The sequence below is a fragment of the Urtica dioica genome, chromosome 3 (genome assembly GCF_054948205.1).
Source record: "Urtica dioica subsp. dioica isolate 48M chromosome 3, U.dioica_male_clone48M_v1_H2, whole genome shotgun sequence".
Classification (NCBI taxonomy): Eukaryota; Viridiplantae; Streptophyta; class Magnoliopsida; order Rosales; family Urticaceae; genus Urtica; species Urtica dioica.
Window position 1 is genome coordinate 16,038,559 of NC_142758.1, and position 18,241 is coordinate 16,056,799.

Below are 18,241 nucleotides of genomic sequence, written 5' to 3' on the forward strand. Positions count from 1 at the left end.
AAGGAAGATGAGAATCGAAGAAGAGGAGAGCCGCGAGCGAGAGCTAATTATGATTATTCAGACAAGTGTTGACTCTGAATTGAAGCTTAATTAAACTTGAAATGCGTTGATGATTGTAGGTTGTGTGGTATTATTGCCCCATGGGACTTGAAATGCCTCATGTTTAAAATAAATAAAAAAACTGAAAAGTTGGGCTGGTTTATACCTGTTCTCCGATTTCTGTAACTGTTTTTGCTGTGGGTGTGGGTGTGGGTGTGGGTGTGGGTGTGGGTGTGCGCGTGTTTATGTTTTTATTTTTATTTTATTTTTAATATTTGGGTTTTTGACAGATTGTAAGAGGTCTCGTGGCTAAGAACTGCATAAACTCGCGGAGGAAGTTCTGGGTTATTTTTGGATTGAACTCAGGATATAGAGTTACTGGCTTAAAAAATCCCTCCAATCACTTCGCAAACATGTCCAGCCGAGGCAGAAACTTTCGCCGCCGTGGCAGCGACGACTCTGCCGCCGCCGAAGAAGACGAATCCGGACCATCCTCGGCCAAGCCCCTCTCGAAACCCCCGTCCGTCGCTGCCGCCACATCCTCTTCCAAACCTAAGCCAAAGAAGCCTCCAAAGCTCCTCAGCTTCGCTGACGACGATGAAGAAGAAGTAGAAGACGGGGATTCCATCGGAAGAAAACCACGAACCCATTCTCGCCCCCCATCCAGAACCGTCTCGAAGCCCTCGTCCCACAAGATGACGTCGCTCAAAGACCGAGTCTTTCACTCTTCTTCTTCTTCTTCCTCGAATCTATCGGTCCCCTCCAACGTCCAGCCTCAGGCTGGGAGTTACACAAAGGAAGCCCTCCTCGAGCTCCAGAAGAACACACGGACGCTCTCCGCCGCCGCGCCGGTCAAACCCCCGCCGAAGGAGCCGGTGATCGTCCTCCGCGGCCTCGTGAAGCCGCCGCTGCCCGGGCACACGAGGGAGAGGGAGGAGGAGGAGGAGTCGCCGGATTCCGGGGACGGGGCGGGAACAATGCCGGACGAGGCGATGATCGCGGTGATAAAGGCGAAGAGGGAGCGGATGCGGCAGTCGAGGGCGGCGGCGCCGGACTTCATCGCCATCGACGGCGGAAGCCACCACGGGGAGGCCGAGGGGCTGAGCGACGAGGAACCCGAGAATCTGACCCGGATCGCCCTCATCGGAGACAAGGCCGGGGACGGGGGACCCCCGAGGGGCGTCTTCGAGGGTGCTGAGGTGGCAGTGCTGAAGGACGATGACGAGGAGGATGAGGACGAGGAGGAGAGGATTTGGGAGGAGGAGCAGTTCAGGAAGGGGTTGGGGAAGAACAGGGTTGATAATGGCGCTGCGGTGGCTCAGAGAGAGTCTCATTCTCATTCTCATCCTCCGCCGTCGAGGCCTGTGATCGCCAGAGTTGGGGGGCCCGGTCAAGGGTCAGGGTTGGGCATGGTGACGATGTCTCAGCAGGGTGAGATTGCCAAGAAGGCTTTGCTTGACAATGTGAAGAGACTCAAGGTATGTTCTTGATCTCTGTTTTTTACCTTAATTTATTTTATTAGGTAGATGGACATTTGGTATGTGAATATTAGTTGGGAGTCTAAATTGACTATGGGTTTTAGACGTTAAAAATTGCGTGTAGTTCCATTCCACTGAACAAACTCTACGGTGAGTGATTGAATTTTAGGATTTGTTAACAACACTTTGTGCGTATGGAGTTATTGTGGGAGTGGTTTTGTTGCACTACGCACGATTCTGTGGATCTGCCTTAACGATGTACTTAAAAGTAAGATAGTTAAAGTTATAAAATGAATGTTGGCATTCATGGAACTACAGAACGAGCGTTATCTATTTATTTATTTTAATCTTAATCTATTTTAGTTTCTTAAAATAAAAAATAATGGATCAGATCCTTCAGCTCGAGGATCTGTGGGAAAGGGTCAACCAATCCATCGTTCTTAGGCTTTCAGTACGAGTTTCGGATTTCAGTTTTTTATTCTTGACTAATCGCATTAGAGATTAGTCTTTTAATTCTTGCTTTACGTGGTTTGAGATCGGATTAAGTTAACGTACAAGTCCAAGTATGCCAAGCACTTAGAACTTCTTTGTAAAGAATGCTTTGAATTTATTTCATAGCTCGATTGCTACAATTGTGCACAATTTAGAACTCTGTTTACTTCTTTTCTGTCTCAGGAATCTTATGGCAAAACCATGACGTTATTGAATAAGACTGATGAAAATCTGTCGGCTTCATTACTGAATATCACCGCTCTTGAAAAATCTTTAGCTGCTGCCGATGACAAGTACAGATTCATGCAAAAGCTTCGCCATTTTGTTTCTATCATTTGCAACTTTCTCCAGGTATCAACTTAAACAGATTATTAGATCATTTCTCGAGTGTCAGTAGTTTGTCAATGGTGACCTAGAAGACATTCTTATCTATTTGATAGTTGTTTAAAAGACCTCTAACTTTAGAAGGACGTCCTGGTTTCGTAAATTGCTTAATATTTTTATTTTATATTTTTATCTTGTTATAATTTTACAAGCATCCCATTTCCATCAACAAATGTTTCGGTTTCTATAACGGAAAAATATCATATATAAGTATGAGTATGTGTGTCTATCTTGTGTGTTTTGATGAAATACCGCGTTTATACTCTGTTTGACACGGGATCACCCTGTTTTTATCATAAATTTGGCTGACCTTTAAGCTATAAAAAATCCGAAATACCCTTGTACAATAGTTCTTATATATTAATAATATGATTATTAAAATCTATCTGTGTTCTTTTTAAAATATAAATAAGTGGGCAAGTTATTATCATCATCTTATTTTAATAAAATAGTTATTTCTAATTTATCCTATTCAATAATATATTTTAAAAACACATGAGTATAAGGATATTTCACAAATTTTCAGCTTTAAAATTAACAAAACCAATAAATCAAGGTTGAAAGATTCATAAATGAGAAGCATAGATTAAATTGACACAGTGATAAACACGTAAGATTTATAATCCGGTATTTCAGAAACACATGAAATACATATGAAGGGAATTTCCCTTATCTAATTTCCTGCCACATATCATATACCTATTTCCTCCAAGTACCCTAAAATTGCGATGTTAAATGTCATTATATAACCATTGCAGCACAAAGCTCCTTTTATCGAGGAGCTAGAAGACCAAATGCAGCAACTTCACGAAAAACATGCGTCGGCGATTGTGGATAGACGAGCGGCGGACAACGGTGACGAAACGAAGGAGATAGAAGCGGAGGTCAACGCAGCAATGTCCGTTCTCAGCAGATCATCAGGCGACATTGCAGCTGCCAAAAGGGCCTCCGAAGCTGCCTCGGCCGCCTTGAAGGAACAAGCCAATCTTCCGGCGAAGTTGGACGAACTCGGCCGTGACATGAACCTCCAAAAGCGCATGGAGATGAAAAGAAGAGTCAACGCTCGCAACCGCAGGAAAGCTCGTTTCGACATGAAGAGGTTGTCCTCGGTGGACGTGGACAGCCCGGACCAGAGAGTCGAAGGAGAGTCGAGCACCGACGAGAGCGATTGCGAGAGCCGCGCGTACGATTCGCACCGTGACCTGTTGCTTGAGACTGCCGCCCATATCTTCAGCGACGCGTCGGAGGAGTTTTCCCAGCTTTCGGTCGTCAAAGAGACGTTCGAAGAGTGGAAAAGAGATTATCTCTCGGCGTACAATGACGCTTACATGTCTCTCAGCATTCCTTCCATATTCTCTCCGTACGTGAGGCTGGAGCTGTTGAAGTGGGACCCACTCCATGAAAAAACAGATTTCATGAAAATGAATTGGTAAATTAATTCAAGAAACACCGAATTATTTTTCTGACTCTCTCTCTCTCTCTCTCCAATGTTGTTCTGTTTCGTTTTTTCAGGTACATGTTGCTGGTGGATTATGGGGTGCCGGAGGATGGAAGTAGGTTCGCACCCGAAGATGCCGATGCAAACATCGTTCCCGAGCTTGTGGAGAAGGTTGCGGTCCCGATATTGCATCACGAAGTTGTGCATTGCTGGGACATTCTAAGCACGCGGGAATCAAAAAACGTCGCTGATGCCACAAGCTTGGTGACGGATTACGTTCCAGCTAATAGCAAGGCTCTTGCTGATTTACTACTTGCCATACGAACCCGTCTAGCCGATGCGGTCGCTAATCTTACGGTATTAATCTATCAAGCTTTCTGTGGTAGATTTTGCTTAAGTCCTCACTTGTAAATATGAAGCTTAGGTTCAACCTTTAATTTAGCAAATTTTCGGTTAGGTTATAACTGAAATCAACCACATTTTTTTACCCTAAACTTTTGGTTATAAATTTTCACTTTATTAATTAATAACTTTTGGTTAAAATGAATCGTAATAATAAATAATAGGTTAAAAAGCAATAAATAGAATAAAATCAATTATTTTTTTTTAACCATATCTTCATATTTTCTCGAACGGACACGGATATATATTAGCTTGGAGGTATTACATGTTGATAGGCGTTACAACTTCTTTCACTGGGTGGGTTCTTGTAGGTCCCAACATGGACTCCGATTGTGTTGCAAGCCGTGCCCAATGCTGCACGGGTGGCAGCGTATCGTTTTGGTACGTCAGTCCGTTTGATGAGAAATATCTGCCTGTGGAAAGACGTCTTAGCGTTGCCGCTTCTGGAAAAGCTCGCTCTCGATGACCTTTTATGTGCAAAAATTCTTCCACATGTTCGAAGTATCACACCAAACGTCCACGATGCGATCACACGAACTGAAAGGATCATCGCTTCTTTGTATGGGGTCTGGGCTGGTCCAAGTGCCACTGGGGCTCGCCGGTATGCCTTTTCCTATATTTTACTGATTTATCATATAATTAATAATAAATTCAATACATATAAATAATTAATAAGTATTTAGTATACAAATTATACTAATTCAGTAAAATCATAATTACAAATAAAAATATATATAATAATATATATATAAAAAACTATTATATAGTTTTATTTGTAATAATATAGTACACAAATTATTACTATTATATATATAGTAAAAAGAATGGGCCCTTGGGCAATGTCCCCACTTGCCCTCCCGCCGAGCCGGCCCGGCCTTTTATTACAACACCCTACTAAAGAAAATAAAATAATTAACTGAATTACCCATTCTCATAATTCTGATAATAATCTACAGCCCCAAGTTGCAAGCGTTGGTGGATTATGTGATGTTGCTCGGCAAGATGCTTGAGAATAAGAAAGCGTCGACAGGAGCGACAGAGAGCGAAGATAGCGGACTTGCTCGCCGGCTGAAGAAGATGCTCGTTGACCTCAGTGAGTACGATAAAGCCCATGACATAGCTAGGACTTTCCATCTTAAAGAAGCCCTATGAGAGGAAGGCAAGTCATTGCTGGAGAGTTCGCACGACAACGTGAAAGTGTAAAAAAAAAGGGAAGGTCTGAAATTCAAGAGGAATTTTTCGATGCTTTGATTCGAAGGTCATAGCAAAGCTGCGGTATCTTTGCCTTTGTGTTTGAGCTAGAAAACTGGCCATGGGTGTTGTATGCATAGTTTACGTGATAATTCAATTGAAACTTGCAGAATAGATGGATTGTTTTCTTCTATTTTTCGTAGGAGCTATAATCGATTACATTTAACCAATCATTTCCTAGGCTGTTTTAAATTTTTGAGCAATAGAGATTTGGAGGGCTAGTCTTCCTGAATTTGGAATGAATGCCCTCCGAGTGAGTTCTTCAAGCTTTAATCCTGGTATGGAGAAAAGAAAAATATGTAGAGTAGAGCCAAAATTAATTATATTGTTATGGTTATAAATCTTGCTACATTTTTGCTACAAGTCTTTGCCTTTTTTTTACACATGTTTCTGTGTATGCTTTAACATATATTTATAGTATAATCACATGCATAACGTAGCCACATGATTTTGAAATAAATGCAAAATAGTTAGAGAAAGGAAACTGTGTATCCAATTCCAATATTAGAAAGTTTAACTGCATAAAGTCTGGTGGTAATAGACGTGAGCAGTTTCTGAAAGTATTAAACGTAGAAAGTAGAAAAGAAAGCAGAAGTAGATTTTTTTGAGTGAAAATCCATTTTATATACACAATAACAAGGCACACAAACTTCTGCGAATAATCACATAACATTAGCGCTACAACCGCAATTTGTAGCCCCACCGTGGCAGGATTATCGCAACTTGTCAAAATAAATGGTTAGCTCCAATTAACCATGTTTTTTTGTTGCATATTTTTAATTCATAGTATGTTTTCAATTTTTTTAAAAAAGGAAAATGTGTACATTTATTTGGATTAACAAAGAAATCGTAAGATTTTTAGTTTGGCCTGACTTGCAACCAATTTCATGAGTTGGCTCGCAAGGGCCGGGTTCAATTCCTCCTGCCAGGTAGCCTTATAGAGGATGGTGTTGAAATCTAACTCGGCAGTTCGCTCTCCCTTGTCACTTCGTCACCTCGCCTAAGCCACCTCGTCTAAGCTTCACCTCGTCACGCCGTCACTTCGCCTTTCCTCCTGACAGGCGTGTCTCGGGAACCCTCACTTCTTAGAACTCATCTCACTTGAGAAAAGTGTTGCATTTATTTGTCATTCTATTTTCTATGTCTTGTTCTCTGTGTAATATTTATTATTCTCTATTTCCTAGACATAATTATTACACGTATTTATTACACTCTCATGTATCTAGTCTATACTAATGTATCCACCATATGTATAAATACACTCTCTCATTTCCGACTCTTTTCTCTTTATTTCTACATGGTATCAGAGCCCAGAAATTCAATCATCATGAACTCCTTCGAAAACTCATCTGCCCTCAACACCACTTTGACCACCTCGCAAACCTCGCCCACTCAGTCTCACTTTGAATCCTTTTCCCAACATATCACGAGGCACAAACTCAATGGCCACAACTTCCTACAGTGGTTTCAATCCGTGCTCATGTTCATATACAGACGAGGTAAAGATGACTACCTCACAGGCGTGGCTACATCTCCGAAGATCGAAGATCCGACGTTTAAGAGTTAAAAGGCATAAAACAATATCGTGATGTCCTGACTCATAAACTCTATGCATCCCGAAATCGGGGAAACCTTCCTCCTTTACCCAACGGCAGCGGAAATCTGGTAAGCAGCTAGAGAAATCTTCTCCAACTCCGAAGATGTGTCCGAGCTGTTTGATACTGAGAACAGTCTCCACGACCTACGTCAAGGAGAGATGTTTGTTACTCAGTTCTTCAGCTTGCTCACGCATCTATGGCAGAAGATCGACCTCTACGAAAATCACCAGTGGACCTGCACCGAAGACTCGAAACTCTACCGCAGGATAGTGGAGACCAAACGTGTGTTTAAACTATTATCCGGACTCAACCAAGACCTCGACGAGGTCAGAGGTCGGATACTCAATACAAAACCACTACCATCTCTCCGTGAAGCCTTCTCCGCGGTCAGACACGAGGAAAGTAGGAGGAAACTAATGCTTGGAGTTATCCAATCGAGCTCAATTCCGGGCTCATCCTCAGACTCGTCTGCCCTCACCACGCATGGAGACGAAACACTTGCAGCTCGCGTCTCAACAGAGAGACCTCGCAAACCTCGCCCCTACTGCGATCATTGAAGAGGACCTGGACACCTTCGAGAAACCTGCTAGAAGCTGCTTGGGAATCCACCAAGCTCGAAGTCAGCTTGAGACACTAAGGATCCGAACTCAACCGGAAACTTAGTATCCACCTCGACCACTGCCTCGACCTCTGTTGTTAATGGTGCCCACAGATGGTATCAAAGCTATGGTCAAAGATATGCATGTACATGTAATTAAAATTATGAGCTTGAAAATCGTTTTCGAAAGTTTACTAATTTTGTGACAAATTAGAATTGTTTTCTTAGATTTTTTTTTTTTTTAATTTATTGCTCATGCCTTTAAATTAAAAATCATGTTGATTTTCTATGACCTTGGGATGTTATTAAAACACATTAGAATCAGTTCTAAAAGTTTTTAATTTTTTATAATGAAAAAACGTGTTTTGTAGTTTGAGAAAATTTCGAGTAATTTTGTGACTAGTTATATTGTCTTGCTAGTTTCGTTTATTTACTTGTTTCTGTTGGAATCGATCTAGGGTTTAAGAAAATAATTAACGTTTCGATAAGCGGCGGAATTTTAAAAATTTTCTTTTACAAGTAAAACGGTTTTTACTAACCTAGACAAGAAGCAAGTACATGTAATTAAAAACCAATATGAGCATAGAAGTTTACTAACCTTTCTTGAAGCTTGAACTTTGAAGAAGCTTTTGGAAAGTTTGCAACGCTCGTCTCCCCTCGCAGCATTCTTTCCTCGGCACCTCGAGAAACCACGAAAGTTTCTATCACTAAATCATTCGAAAAGAAGGAATCAGTGAGTGGGCACTTTTAAACACTACGACTTAAGAATGAGTCTCGAAGTCGCAGAGCTAAACACTAGGTCGAGTGAGGACCTAGGTGCCAAAACAAGAAAATCGAAAATAAACTAGAAAGAGAGAGAGAGAGGACTTCGGCCAACAATGTCTAGAGAGAGAGTCTCTCAATCTCTAACTTATGTTGAATGAATAGAATGAGAGGAATGAGGGTCCTATTTATAGGAGAAGGGTTGGCCTTGGAAAGAAGTAGTTTCCTCTTATTTTCCAAGCCTTTATGAGCAATCTTTTACTACCCATTCCTATCAACATAGGCGCCCACCTCATGCACATCCACAAGGGATTAGTTTCCTCTTTTATTCCATGCCTTAGACTTTCTCTTGGCTTGTTTGGCAAAATTTCCTTATGGCAAGCATAGGAAATTTGTTTCCTCTTTTTCTTTTGGCAAGTATCTTGATACATTTATGCACAAAATATTTTATCTTTCCTTGGGTATTATGGGCGCCTATTCTCATCTAGAAGGAGCTTCTAGAAGCTTCTTCATTTGTTCATGACAACATGAGAAAAACCCATTAAGAATTTTCAAAAAAATTCTTATGAAATGAAATTAATTCACAAGGCCCAATGATCAAGTCATGGCCGAGTGAAATTAAGTCATCAAATGAACTTGTCAAAAAATTTATTGACATTCATTTCATCCTATGTCTCAAAAGACAAAAATACCCTTTTGACTATTTTCGTTCTTGTTTGACTTAGCTTCCAGTTTAACTATTCCTATCGATGTGATTCGTGACAGTGACCTCATGGACCCAAATGAACTACAAAGCTTGAGCTAAACACTTGGACTCAAAAGTTCACAAACCTTTTCCAAGTTTAGCTTAATGCCAACTGACTCCACTAAAGAGCTGACACTGAAAATCTCTCGGTTCAAATGAATTTATTTTCTACTCAAGAATTCACCTAATTATAATGAGCGGATCCACTGAATATTATCTATGCTACCCTTCATGAATGTCATCAGCTAGTCGGGATTTACTAAATTACCATTTTACCCATCTAGCTGTTATTTCCTCAACTCCTTTGTCGCTTGTGAATAAGTTAGAAACAATGTATGGACGAGGAGCTAACAAGTCACATTGTTTCATCCAAAAGAGTCAGGACTCAATTTGGACACTGGCCAGTTCATTTATTCACACTCCAAGGAACAAAGCATGAGGTGACATACATTGCATTTCAGCAATCTTGTACATGAATTCCATATCTATGAGAACTTCACAAAGTTACTCATGACATACTCACAACTTAGTACTTCACGAATAGGCCCTGTTCGGAATCACATAGTGAGTCCGAACTTTGACTTTCTCAAATGAGAATACTAAGGTGTGAAATGGCATGTCTCATTTTAGGATTAAGGTAAGCATGATGCAATTCATACATAGTGACTTCGAGACATAAGAGGTTAAATGGTTTGTTCTTATATTGTCTCTAGAAGTGCACTGGTCAATTCAGTACCTTCGGAAGATACCTAGAAGAACTATAGAGTCTCCAACTCTCAATGCCTCATAACCAGACATCATAGATTCTTCTAACAATCATACTGAGGTCAATAGTCCTTTGACCCTAAGATTGCGAATATATCGTTTTAAGCAAACTACGAAGAGTTTGTTCATGCAAATCTACATTTGTCTCTTCGGAAGTTGTTTAGTTTGTTTATGGACTAAAAGACTATGGTTTTATCATAAAGCTCCAGACAAGGAAGATTGAATGAACGTTTCAACTTTTTATTAATGAATAAGCAATTACAAGCAAGAGTCTTCGTAAGACTATATGACATCAAATGTACATAAATAGACACTACTACTCTTCTTGTGGGTACCATTGACAACAGTTTTGTTTTATGTTTGTTGTTATTTTCTTTTATATCATGTTATTACCATGTTAATAAAACACATATAAAATCTTTAACAACTTCCTAAAACGTTCCGTTACACTTGATTCTTTTTCGCACTCAAAGTCCGAACTTTAATTATTTCCAGTTTTCTTCGAGCTCGAGAAAAACCGAAGTAAAAGTGGCATAACTCTCAGATCAGAATTTGAAATTTAATGATTATTGAATCAAATTAAAGGTCTGTTTGTCCTCTTTCCAATACAATTGGTTTTAGGTCAAAAGGACATTGGAGCCGTCAGTTATGACGATTTTACTCCGAGGTGCGCGACTGCTCCATATGTCCAGTTTTTTGGAATTATTGAATTCCGAATTTAGGACGCCACTACCATGAGTTATAGAACTCTAATGAGAAAATTTTCTTGAGAAAAATTGTTTTTTTATAAGATAATAAACATAATGTGAAAGATTAAAATGTTTTGATTTTTGAAAGTTTAATTGAAATTGAATTTTTACAAAACTAGTTTGAATTTTGAAAAACTGTTTTCGTTTTCAAACTTGAAAATATTTTGTCATCTAAATCAAATAAGTTTTCAAAATATTTTCAAAACTATATCTACATCACATATGTTCAAAATCTATATGCTCTTGAAAATTTGAGTGGGAGGTCTCCTGGAAGACGAGCCGAAAATAAAAGATGTGTAATCTCAAACTTTCAAGGGTTCGAGTGAGTTGAAGTTTACACTTCCCTCATGCACTTTCTCGAATAGGAAATAGGAAAATGTCCGAGTATGGTACAAGCCTTTATGCACTAACATTGCTCTTCCTTGAACATGAAGATCTAGGATTCCTTTCTAGAAGTCCACTCTATCATTCTATAAATAGGACACTTGTTTCCGAAGTTATAAGAGACGATGTGCTTACTCCAAAAACTAAGTGGGAGAGTTATACTTGTTGCTTGTAACCCACAATTTCGAACACTAATGAAAGAAGCAATTAGCGTGAGACTAAGAGTCACCCTTGTGGTCATCTCTTCAATGAGAGTACTCTATGGCGTTTTTGCTTCGATAATTGCTCAATGAGCTACGTTCGAGAGTGAGACGATGAAGACAAGGCCTCCTCTTGGGGGATTGTTTATTCAAAGTTGACCTTTTGGACTAAGTGGTTGGTTGTACACTTAGACTCAATCCCTAGTAATCATCCCTTGAGGCTCTGCGAAAGGATGTGAGTGATCAAACCAATTTAAAAGGTGGCTAGTCAAAATTGGTGTATTGACATCTTGGCTAAGCATTAATGATGTGTCATTTACTTATAAATGGAGATTTTTTGCGGCCTTCTCTTGAGGGAGTAGATTATCATTTCGTTTATAACACCTTTGGATTTTATCAAATCTAAAAAACTTAAATCCTAAACCAAAGACTAATCATAAACTTGTTTCAACTTAATTCAGCAATATGTCTCTCAACCATCTCTCAACCATCCTATCCTCGAACAAACTCGAAAACGAAAACTACGTAGATTCGAAACGTAACCTCGACATCGTCCTTACCGTTAACAAGCACAAATGGGTACTCACCACCCCCTGTCCTCAAACGAATTATGATTTGACACAAGAAGAAAAAGACGCCTTGGCGGCCTAGCTCCGATCTGATGAGATTGTGAGGTGTTATATCTTATCATCGATGAACAATGTGTTGCAACAACAACATCGTGTTATCGAGACTGCCGCCGACATGCTCTACAATCTTCATAAGATGATTGGAGGGCAAGGTAGTCAAGCCTGACAACAAGTAGTCAGGCAGTTTATGAACTGTCGCATGAAGGCTGGGACTCCTGTCAGGGACCATATGATACTGATAATTAGTTACCTAAATGAGATGGAAATCCTCGGATCCGAAATTGATGGGGAGACCAAAATAGATATGATCTTGGAAACTCTCCCCGAATCTTTCGATACCTTCAAGCTAAACTACTCCATGAACAAGCTAGAGTACACTGTTACCGAGCTAGTGAAGGAGTTTCACACTTGTGAAGGTCTCACTAAGAGAAAGAGGAACCAAGGAAAGGCATATGCTACTGAGCACGAAACCTCTGCCTCTGGATCTAAGAAGAGACCTCACAAGGCCGAGAAGAAAAACTTTCCTGCCTTTCTCAAAGCAAAGGAACATAGTATTGTACTAATTACCGAAGCATGCTTAGTAGCTGATAATGTATCAACGTGGATTCTTGACTCCACTGCTACTAACCATATTTGTTGTTCCTTGACTGGTTTCAAGAAAACCAAAAGCTTAGAGGAAGACGACTTCTGCTTCAAGTGGGGTGATGGGAGCCTGGTGTCTGCGAAGGCTGTGGGATCTGTGATGCTGTCTTTCGAAGACCACACTTTAAACTTGAATAATGTTTATCTTGTTCCCCCCTTTGGGAAGAACTTAATATATGTTGCTCGTCTTAATGAGCAAGATTATTGTTTAAAGTTCATTAAGTATGGAATTCGTATTTCGTTTCCTGATAATTCTTTTGTCACTAATGCATGTATGAAGAATGCTCTTTTTTACATTTATCCCACTCAACCTTCTCTTTTAGACACTAAATTAGATATAGATCTAGTTAGGGAGCCAAAAAAGATCAAACTTTCTGATCCTTCCGATCTAACAAACTCAACATATCTTTGGCACTTAAGACTTGGTTATAACAGCCTCTACAATAGGTTTACTACCTATTTGTGAATCTTGCATAGAAGGAAAAATGACTAAGCGACCTTTCTCCGATAAGGGCGAAGAGCCATTGAGTTGCTGGAACTAGTACATTCTGATGTATGTGGTCCGCTCAGCCAACATGCATATGGAGGATACGAATACTTCGTTACCTTCACCGATGATTACTCAAGATACGGTTTTCTCTATTTTCTCAAACACAAATCCGAGACCTTTAACGTATTTAAGGTCTTTAGGGCTTTAGTGGAAAAGCAAACTGGAAAAGTGATCAAAACCCTGCGATCTGATCGAGGTGGTGAGTATATGTCTGGAGAGTTCGATGACTTTCTTAAAGAAGAAGGTATTGCTTCTCAGCTTACCGCACCTAGCACACCTCAACAAAACGGAGTGTCAGAGAGAAGAAACCGAACTCTTATGGAGATGGTTAGATCAATGATGAGTTACTCATCACTTCCTCTTTCCTTTTGGGGATATGCCCTCGAAACAGCCGCCTACATTTTGAACCAAGTTCCGTCTAAAACGGTTCCTGGTACTCCTTATGAACGATGGACTGGCTAAAGTAAATCTTGGCCGCATCAAAATTTTGGGTTGCCCTGCACACGTGCTGAGGAAAAAGACTAGCAAGTTGGCTAGTAGGTCAAAATTGTGTCTGTTCGTTGGATATCCAAAGGAAACCAAAGGTTTCACATTCTATAGTTTCGAGGACGACAAGACTTTCGTTAGCACAAACGCTCGTTTCCTTGAGGAGGACTTCATGAAAGATGTAAAACCTAGAAGCAAAATTGTGCTTGAAGAAAAGTTGGGTGAGGAAGTTTCTACCTCATCTGTAAGAACTATTCTTACCCCAACTGAAACACAACCTAACTCTTTAGAATCTCGTCAAGTAGTACTTCGACGTAGTGGGAGGGCTACTCAAAAGCCTGACAGGTACATGTCCTATGGAGACTCTCTCGTAGCCGTCTCCGACATGGACGACCCTGTTTCCTATAGCCAAGCGATGGCTTGAATAGAATCAAACCTTTGGCTTGACGCCATGAAAGTTGAAATGCACTCGATGTATGTCAACAAAGTCTGGAAACTTGTAGACCTTCCTGAAGGGATTAAAACCGTAGGGTGTAAGTGGATATACAAGAAGAAAAGGGGTCCGGATGGGAACGTCGAGACGTTCAAAGCACGACTTGTGGCTAAGGGTTATACCCAACAATAAGGGATTGACTATGAAGAAACCTTCTTGCCAGTCGCGATGCTTAAATCCATCCGCATACTTATATCAATAGATGCAGCTCTCGACTATGAGATATGGCAAGTGGATGTCAGGACTGCCTTCTTGAATGGCAATCTTGACGAACGCATTTGTATGGCTCAACCAGATGGTTTCGTGGAACAAGGTCAAGAAACCAAGGTTTGTGAGTTTCTTAAGTCCATTTATGGATTAAAGCAAGCATCTAGGTCATGGAATATTAGATTCGATGAAACTGTGAAGAGTTTCGGCTTTGAGCAGTCAATAGATGAGCTGTGTGTTTACAAGTTAATGCACGAAGGTAAAGTTATGTTTCTGGTACTATATGTCGATGATATATTACTCATAGGATGGTAATGATGTGGGTAAGATATCTAAGGTTAAGGTCAGGCTGGCAAAGCAATTCGATATGAAGGATCTAGGAGAAGCCGCGTACATTCTGGGGATCCAAATCTTTTGAGATCCGAAAAACCAGACTTTGTTGCTCTCTCAAGCATCTTATATTGATAAGGTAATGGATCGCTTCTTGATGCAAGACTCCAAGAAGGGCCAAACACCCTTTAGGCATGGAGTCTCACTCTCTAAGAACCAGTCTCCCAAGGCTGCTCAAGAGATTGAAGGCATGAGGAAAATTCCTGACGCCTCAGCCGTAGGAAGCCTCATGTATGCTATGCTTTGCACTAGACCTGATATCTGCTTTGCAGTTGGTGTAGGTAGCCCTTTTCAGTCCAACCTTAGACCCGAGCACTGGATTACTGTTAAGCATGTTCTTAAGTATCTTCGAAGAACTACGAACTTGATGCTTACATATTCAGGTACTGACCTGACTATGACGGTATATACCAACTCCGATAGGATTCCAGAAAATCCACTTCGGTATCTGTGTTCATCCTTAATGGTGGAGCTGTTGTGTGGAGGAGTATTAAGCAATCTTGCATTGCTGACTCCACAATGGTGAAGCAGAATATGTGGTACCTTGTGAAGCATCCAAGGAGGCTGTATGGGTTAGAAAATTCCTTAACTAATTGGAAGTCGTTCCAAACGTTGACGAGCCCATGACCCTTCACTGTGATAATAGTGAGACTGTCGCTAACTCAAAGGAACATCGAAGCCATAAGCGCTCTAAACATATTGAGAGGAAATACCATTTGATTCGAGAGATCGTGCAGCGTGGAGACATGGAGGTGAAGAAGATCTCAACGGTGGAAAACCTAGCAGATCCATTCACCAAGGCCCTAGCGAACAAGGTCTTCGTCCAGCATCGGGAGAGATTAGGCATGAAGGACTACACACATCTTCTTTGAGTCAAGTGGGAGTTTTGTTGGAATTGATCTAGGGTTTAAGAAAAAGTTTAACGCTTCGGTAAGCAGTGGAATTTTAAAAATTTTCTTTTGATAAGTAAAACGATTTTAGTAACCTAGACAAAGAGCAAGTACATATAAATAAAAACTATTATGAGCATAGAAGTTTACTAACCTTGTTAGATGCTTGAACGTTGATGAGCCTTTTGAAGGTTGATAACGTTCGTCTCCCCTCGCAGCACGTCTCTCTTCTTTCCTCGTGAAGTCGAGCAACCACGAAAGTTTCTATCACAAGAATCACTCGAGAAAGAAAGGAATTAGTGTGTGGGCACTTTTAAACACGACGACTCAAGAATAAGTCTTAGAGTCGAAGAGCTAAAACACTAGGTCAAATGAAGACCTACGTGCCAAAACAAAAACGAAAAATAACTAGAGAGAGAGAGAGAGAGGATCGGCCAACAATGTCTAGAGAGAGAGTCTCTCAATCTCTAACTTATGTTGAATGAATGAAATGAGAGAAATGAGGTGGGGTATTTATAGAAGGAGAATTACCTTCAAAAGGTAGTTTCCTCTTTTCTATAGAATATCAAATATTCATGAGCAAATCTTATTTCCTCTTTTTTCCCTTGCTTTGCACGTCCAAGCTTGTCCAACAAAGCCTTGGATTTGTTTCCTCATTTACTCTCCCTTAGTTGGCCGAAATTCCCATGCTTCTAGAAGCAAATTTGTTTCCTCTTTTTCTTTTGGCAAGTATCTTCATACATTAATGCACAAAATAAACTCTCTTTCACACTAAGGGCTGCACGAATTTTATCTCCCATTTCCTTGGGTTGGACGGCCAAAACCTTCTAGAAAGGCTTTCTAGATTTTTCTTTACTTCTTCATGACAAGATAAGAAAAGCCCATTAAGAATTTTCAAGTAAAATTCTATGAAATGAAATTAATTCACAAGGCCCAATGAACACATCATGGCCGAGTGATTTAAGTCATCATATGACCATGTCAAAAAATTTATTGACATTCATTTCATGCCATGTCCAAAAAGACAAAATTACCCTTTTGTCAATTTTCGTAAAACTTGTCTCGTTCTTGTTTTGACTTAGCTTCTAGTTTAACTATTCCTACTCGATGTGATTTGTGACAGTGACCTCATGGATCTAAATGAACAAAGCTTGAGCTAAACACTTGGACTCAAAAGTTCACAAACCTTTTCCAAGTTTAGCTTAATGTTAACTGACTCCATTAAAGAGTTGACACTGAAAATCTCTCGGTTCAAATGAATTTATTTTCTACTCAAGAATTCAACCAAATAATGATGAGCGGATCCACTGAATATTATCTATGTTTACCCTTCATGAATATCATCAGCTAGTAGGAATTTACAAAATTACCATTTTACCCTTCTAGGTGTTATTTCCTCAACTCCTTTGTCGCTTGTGAATAAGCACTACTACAAATGTTAGATTCCACAACAGATATTCCACAACGAAACGCTGTCCCGTTGTGGAATCATGACGTTTCCACAACGGGACAAGAGTCCCGTTGTGGAATCTTGATGTTTCCACAACGGGACAACTGTCCCGTTGTGAAATCTTGATGATTCTACAACGGGACAGTTGTCCCGTTGTGGAATTAAAAAAAAATTAAGGTTTAAACAACGGGATGGTGACCCGTTGTTGAATCTCGCCGCGGCCAAGGCATAAACTCGCCGCGGCCAAACTCTTCCACAACGGTACAGTGTACCGTTGTGGGAGAACTGTAAAACCAAATATTTCGCCGCGGCGAGCTTAAGCCTTGGCCACGGAGAAATGTTTCCACAACGGTACAATAACCCGTTGTGGAAACATTTGGCCGCGGCCACGTATATATTTGGCTGCGGCGAAATGTCGCAGACTGGAACTTAAAAACTTCCCTCTCGATTTTTTTTTCAAAAATTTCAAAAATTTCATTCTCTTCTTCTTCTTCTTCTTCTCTCTCTCTCTCTCTCTCCCCGACCCAACCCCACTATCTCTCTCTCTCTCTCTAACCTACGCCCGCCCACTCGCCGCCCCTCCTTCTTCCTCCGCCGCCGTCGCCGCACTCTCTCTCTCTTCTCTCTTCTTCCTCCGCCATTCTCTTCTTCTCACCTTTTTTTCCCCGCCCTTCTTCTTCCCCGCAACCCTCTCCTTCTTCTCCGCCCTTTTTCTTCTTCCCCGGCTCCTTTTTCTTCTCCCCCGTCCTCCATTTTCTTCTCCGCCCCCTTCTTCTTCTCCGCCCTCCTTCTTCTTCTCCGCCTCTCCTTCTTCCAAACCCACCAAACCCACTCTTCAGAAACCCACCAAACATTCCGATCCACCCCCACACAAACCCACAAACCTTGCCTCCGACCACAACCCACATCTCCGACAACTTCATTGACTCACCACGCCCCATGCTCGTCGTCTTCACTCCAAGTAAGTATTTTTTTTATTTAATTTGTATTTTTATGTTGAAATTAGGTTAGATTGTTTATTTGTGTCTAAATTATATAGATATTGAATATTGAATTTGATATTTATGTAGAAAATGAGTTTGGAATTGAATTTTGGTTTGAGTTTATGTTGGATTTGAGTTAGAATATTTGATTACCTTGAGTTTGAGTTGGAATTGAGTTAGAATATTAGATTGAATTTCGGTTGTAGTTTGTGTTAGAATTGTTTTGAATTGAAGTT

At 40.5% G+C, this 18,241-nt stretch overlaps 1 protein-coding gene across 1 annotated transcript; it reads left to right on the forward strand.

Annotated features, from left to right (window-relative positions):
- Positions 1-260: 260 nt before the first annotated feature.
- LOC149402430 (GC-rich sequence DNA-binding factor-like protein) lies at positions 261-5,657 on the forward strand. The gene is made up of 6 exons (XM_089609362.1): positions 261-1,517; positions 2,193-2,360; positions 3,152-3,822; positions 3,906-4,188; positions 4,545-4,834; positions 5,190-5,657. Exons 1-6 carry the CDS (start codon positions 453-455, stop codon positions 5,383-5,385), a joined length of 2,673 nt encoding a protein of 890 aa, XP_089465488.1. The 5' UTR covers positions 261-452; the 3' UTR covers positions 5,386-5,657.
- The last annotated feature ends 12,584 nt before the right edge of the window (positions 5,658-18,241 follow it).

What these genes read in the sequence shown, in the direction of transcription:
- LOC149402430 (XM_089609362.1), top strand. Translation starts at nt 453, where the DNA reads ATGTCCAGCCGAGGCAGAAACTTTCGCCGCCGTGGCAGCGACGACTCT. An exon ending in TCATTTGCAACTTTCTCCAG is followed by an intron (nt 2,361 to 3,151) that starts GTATCAACTTAA and finishes TAACCATTGCAG; the next exon opens with CACAAAGCTCCTTTTATCGA. An exon ending in ATGCGGTCGCTAATCTTACG is followed by an intron (nt 4,189 to 4,544) that starts GTATTAATCTAT and finishes GGGTTCTTGTAG; the next exon opens with GTCCCAACATGGACTCCGAT.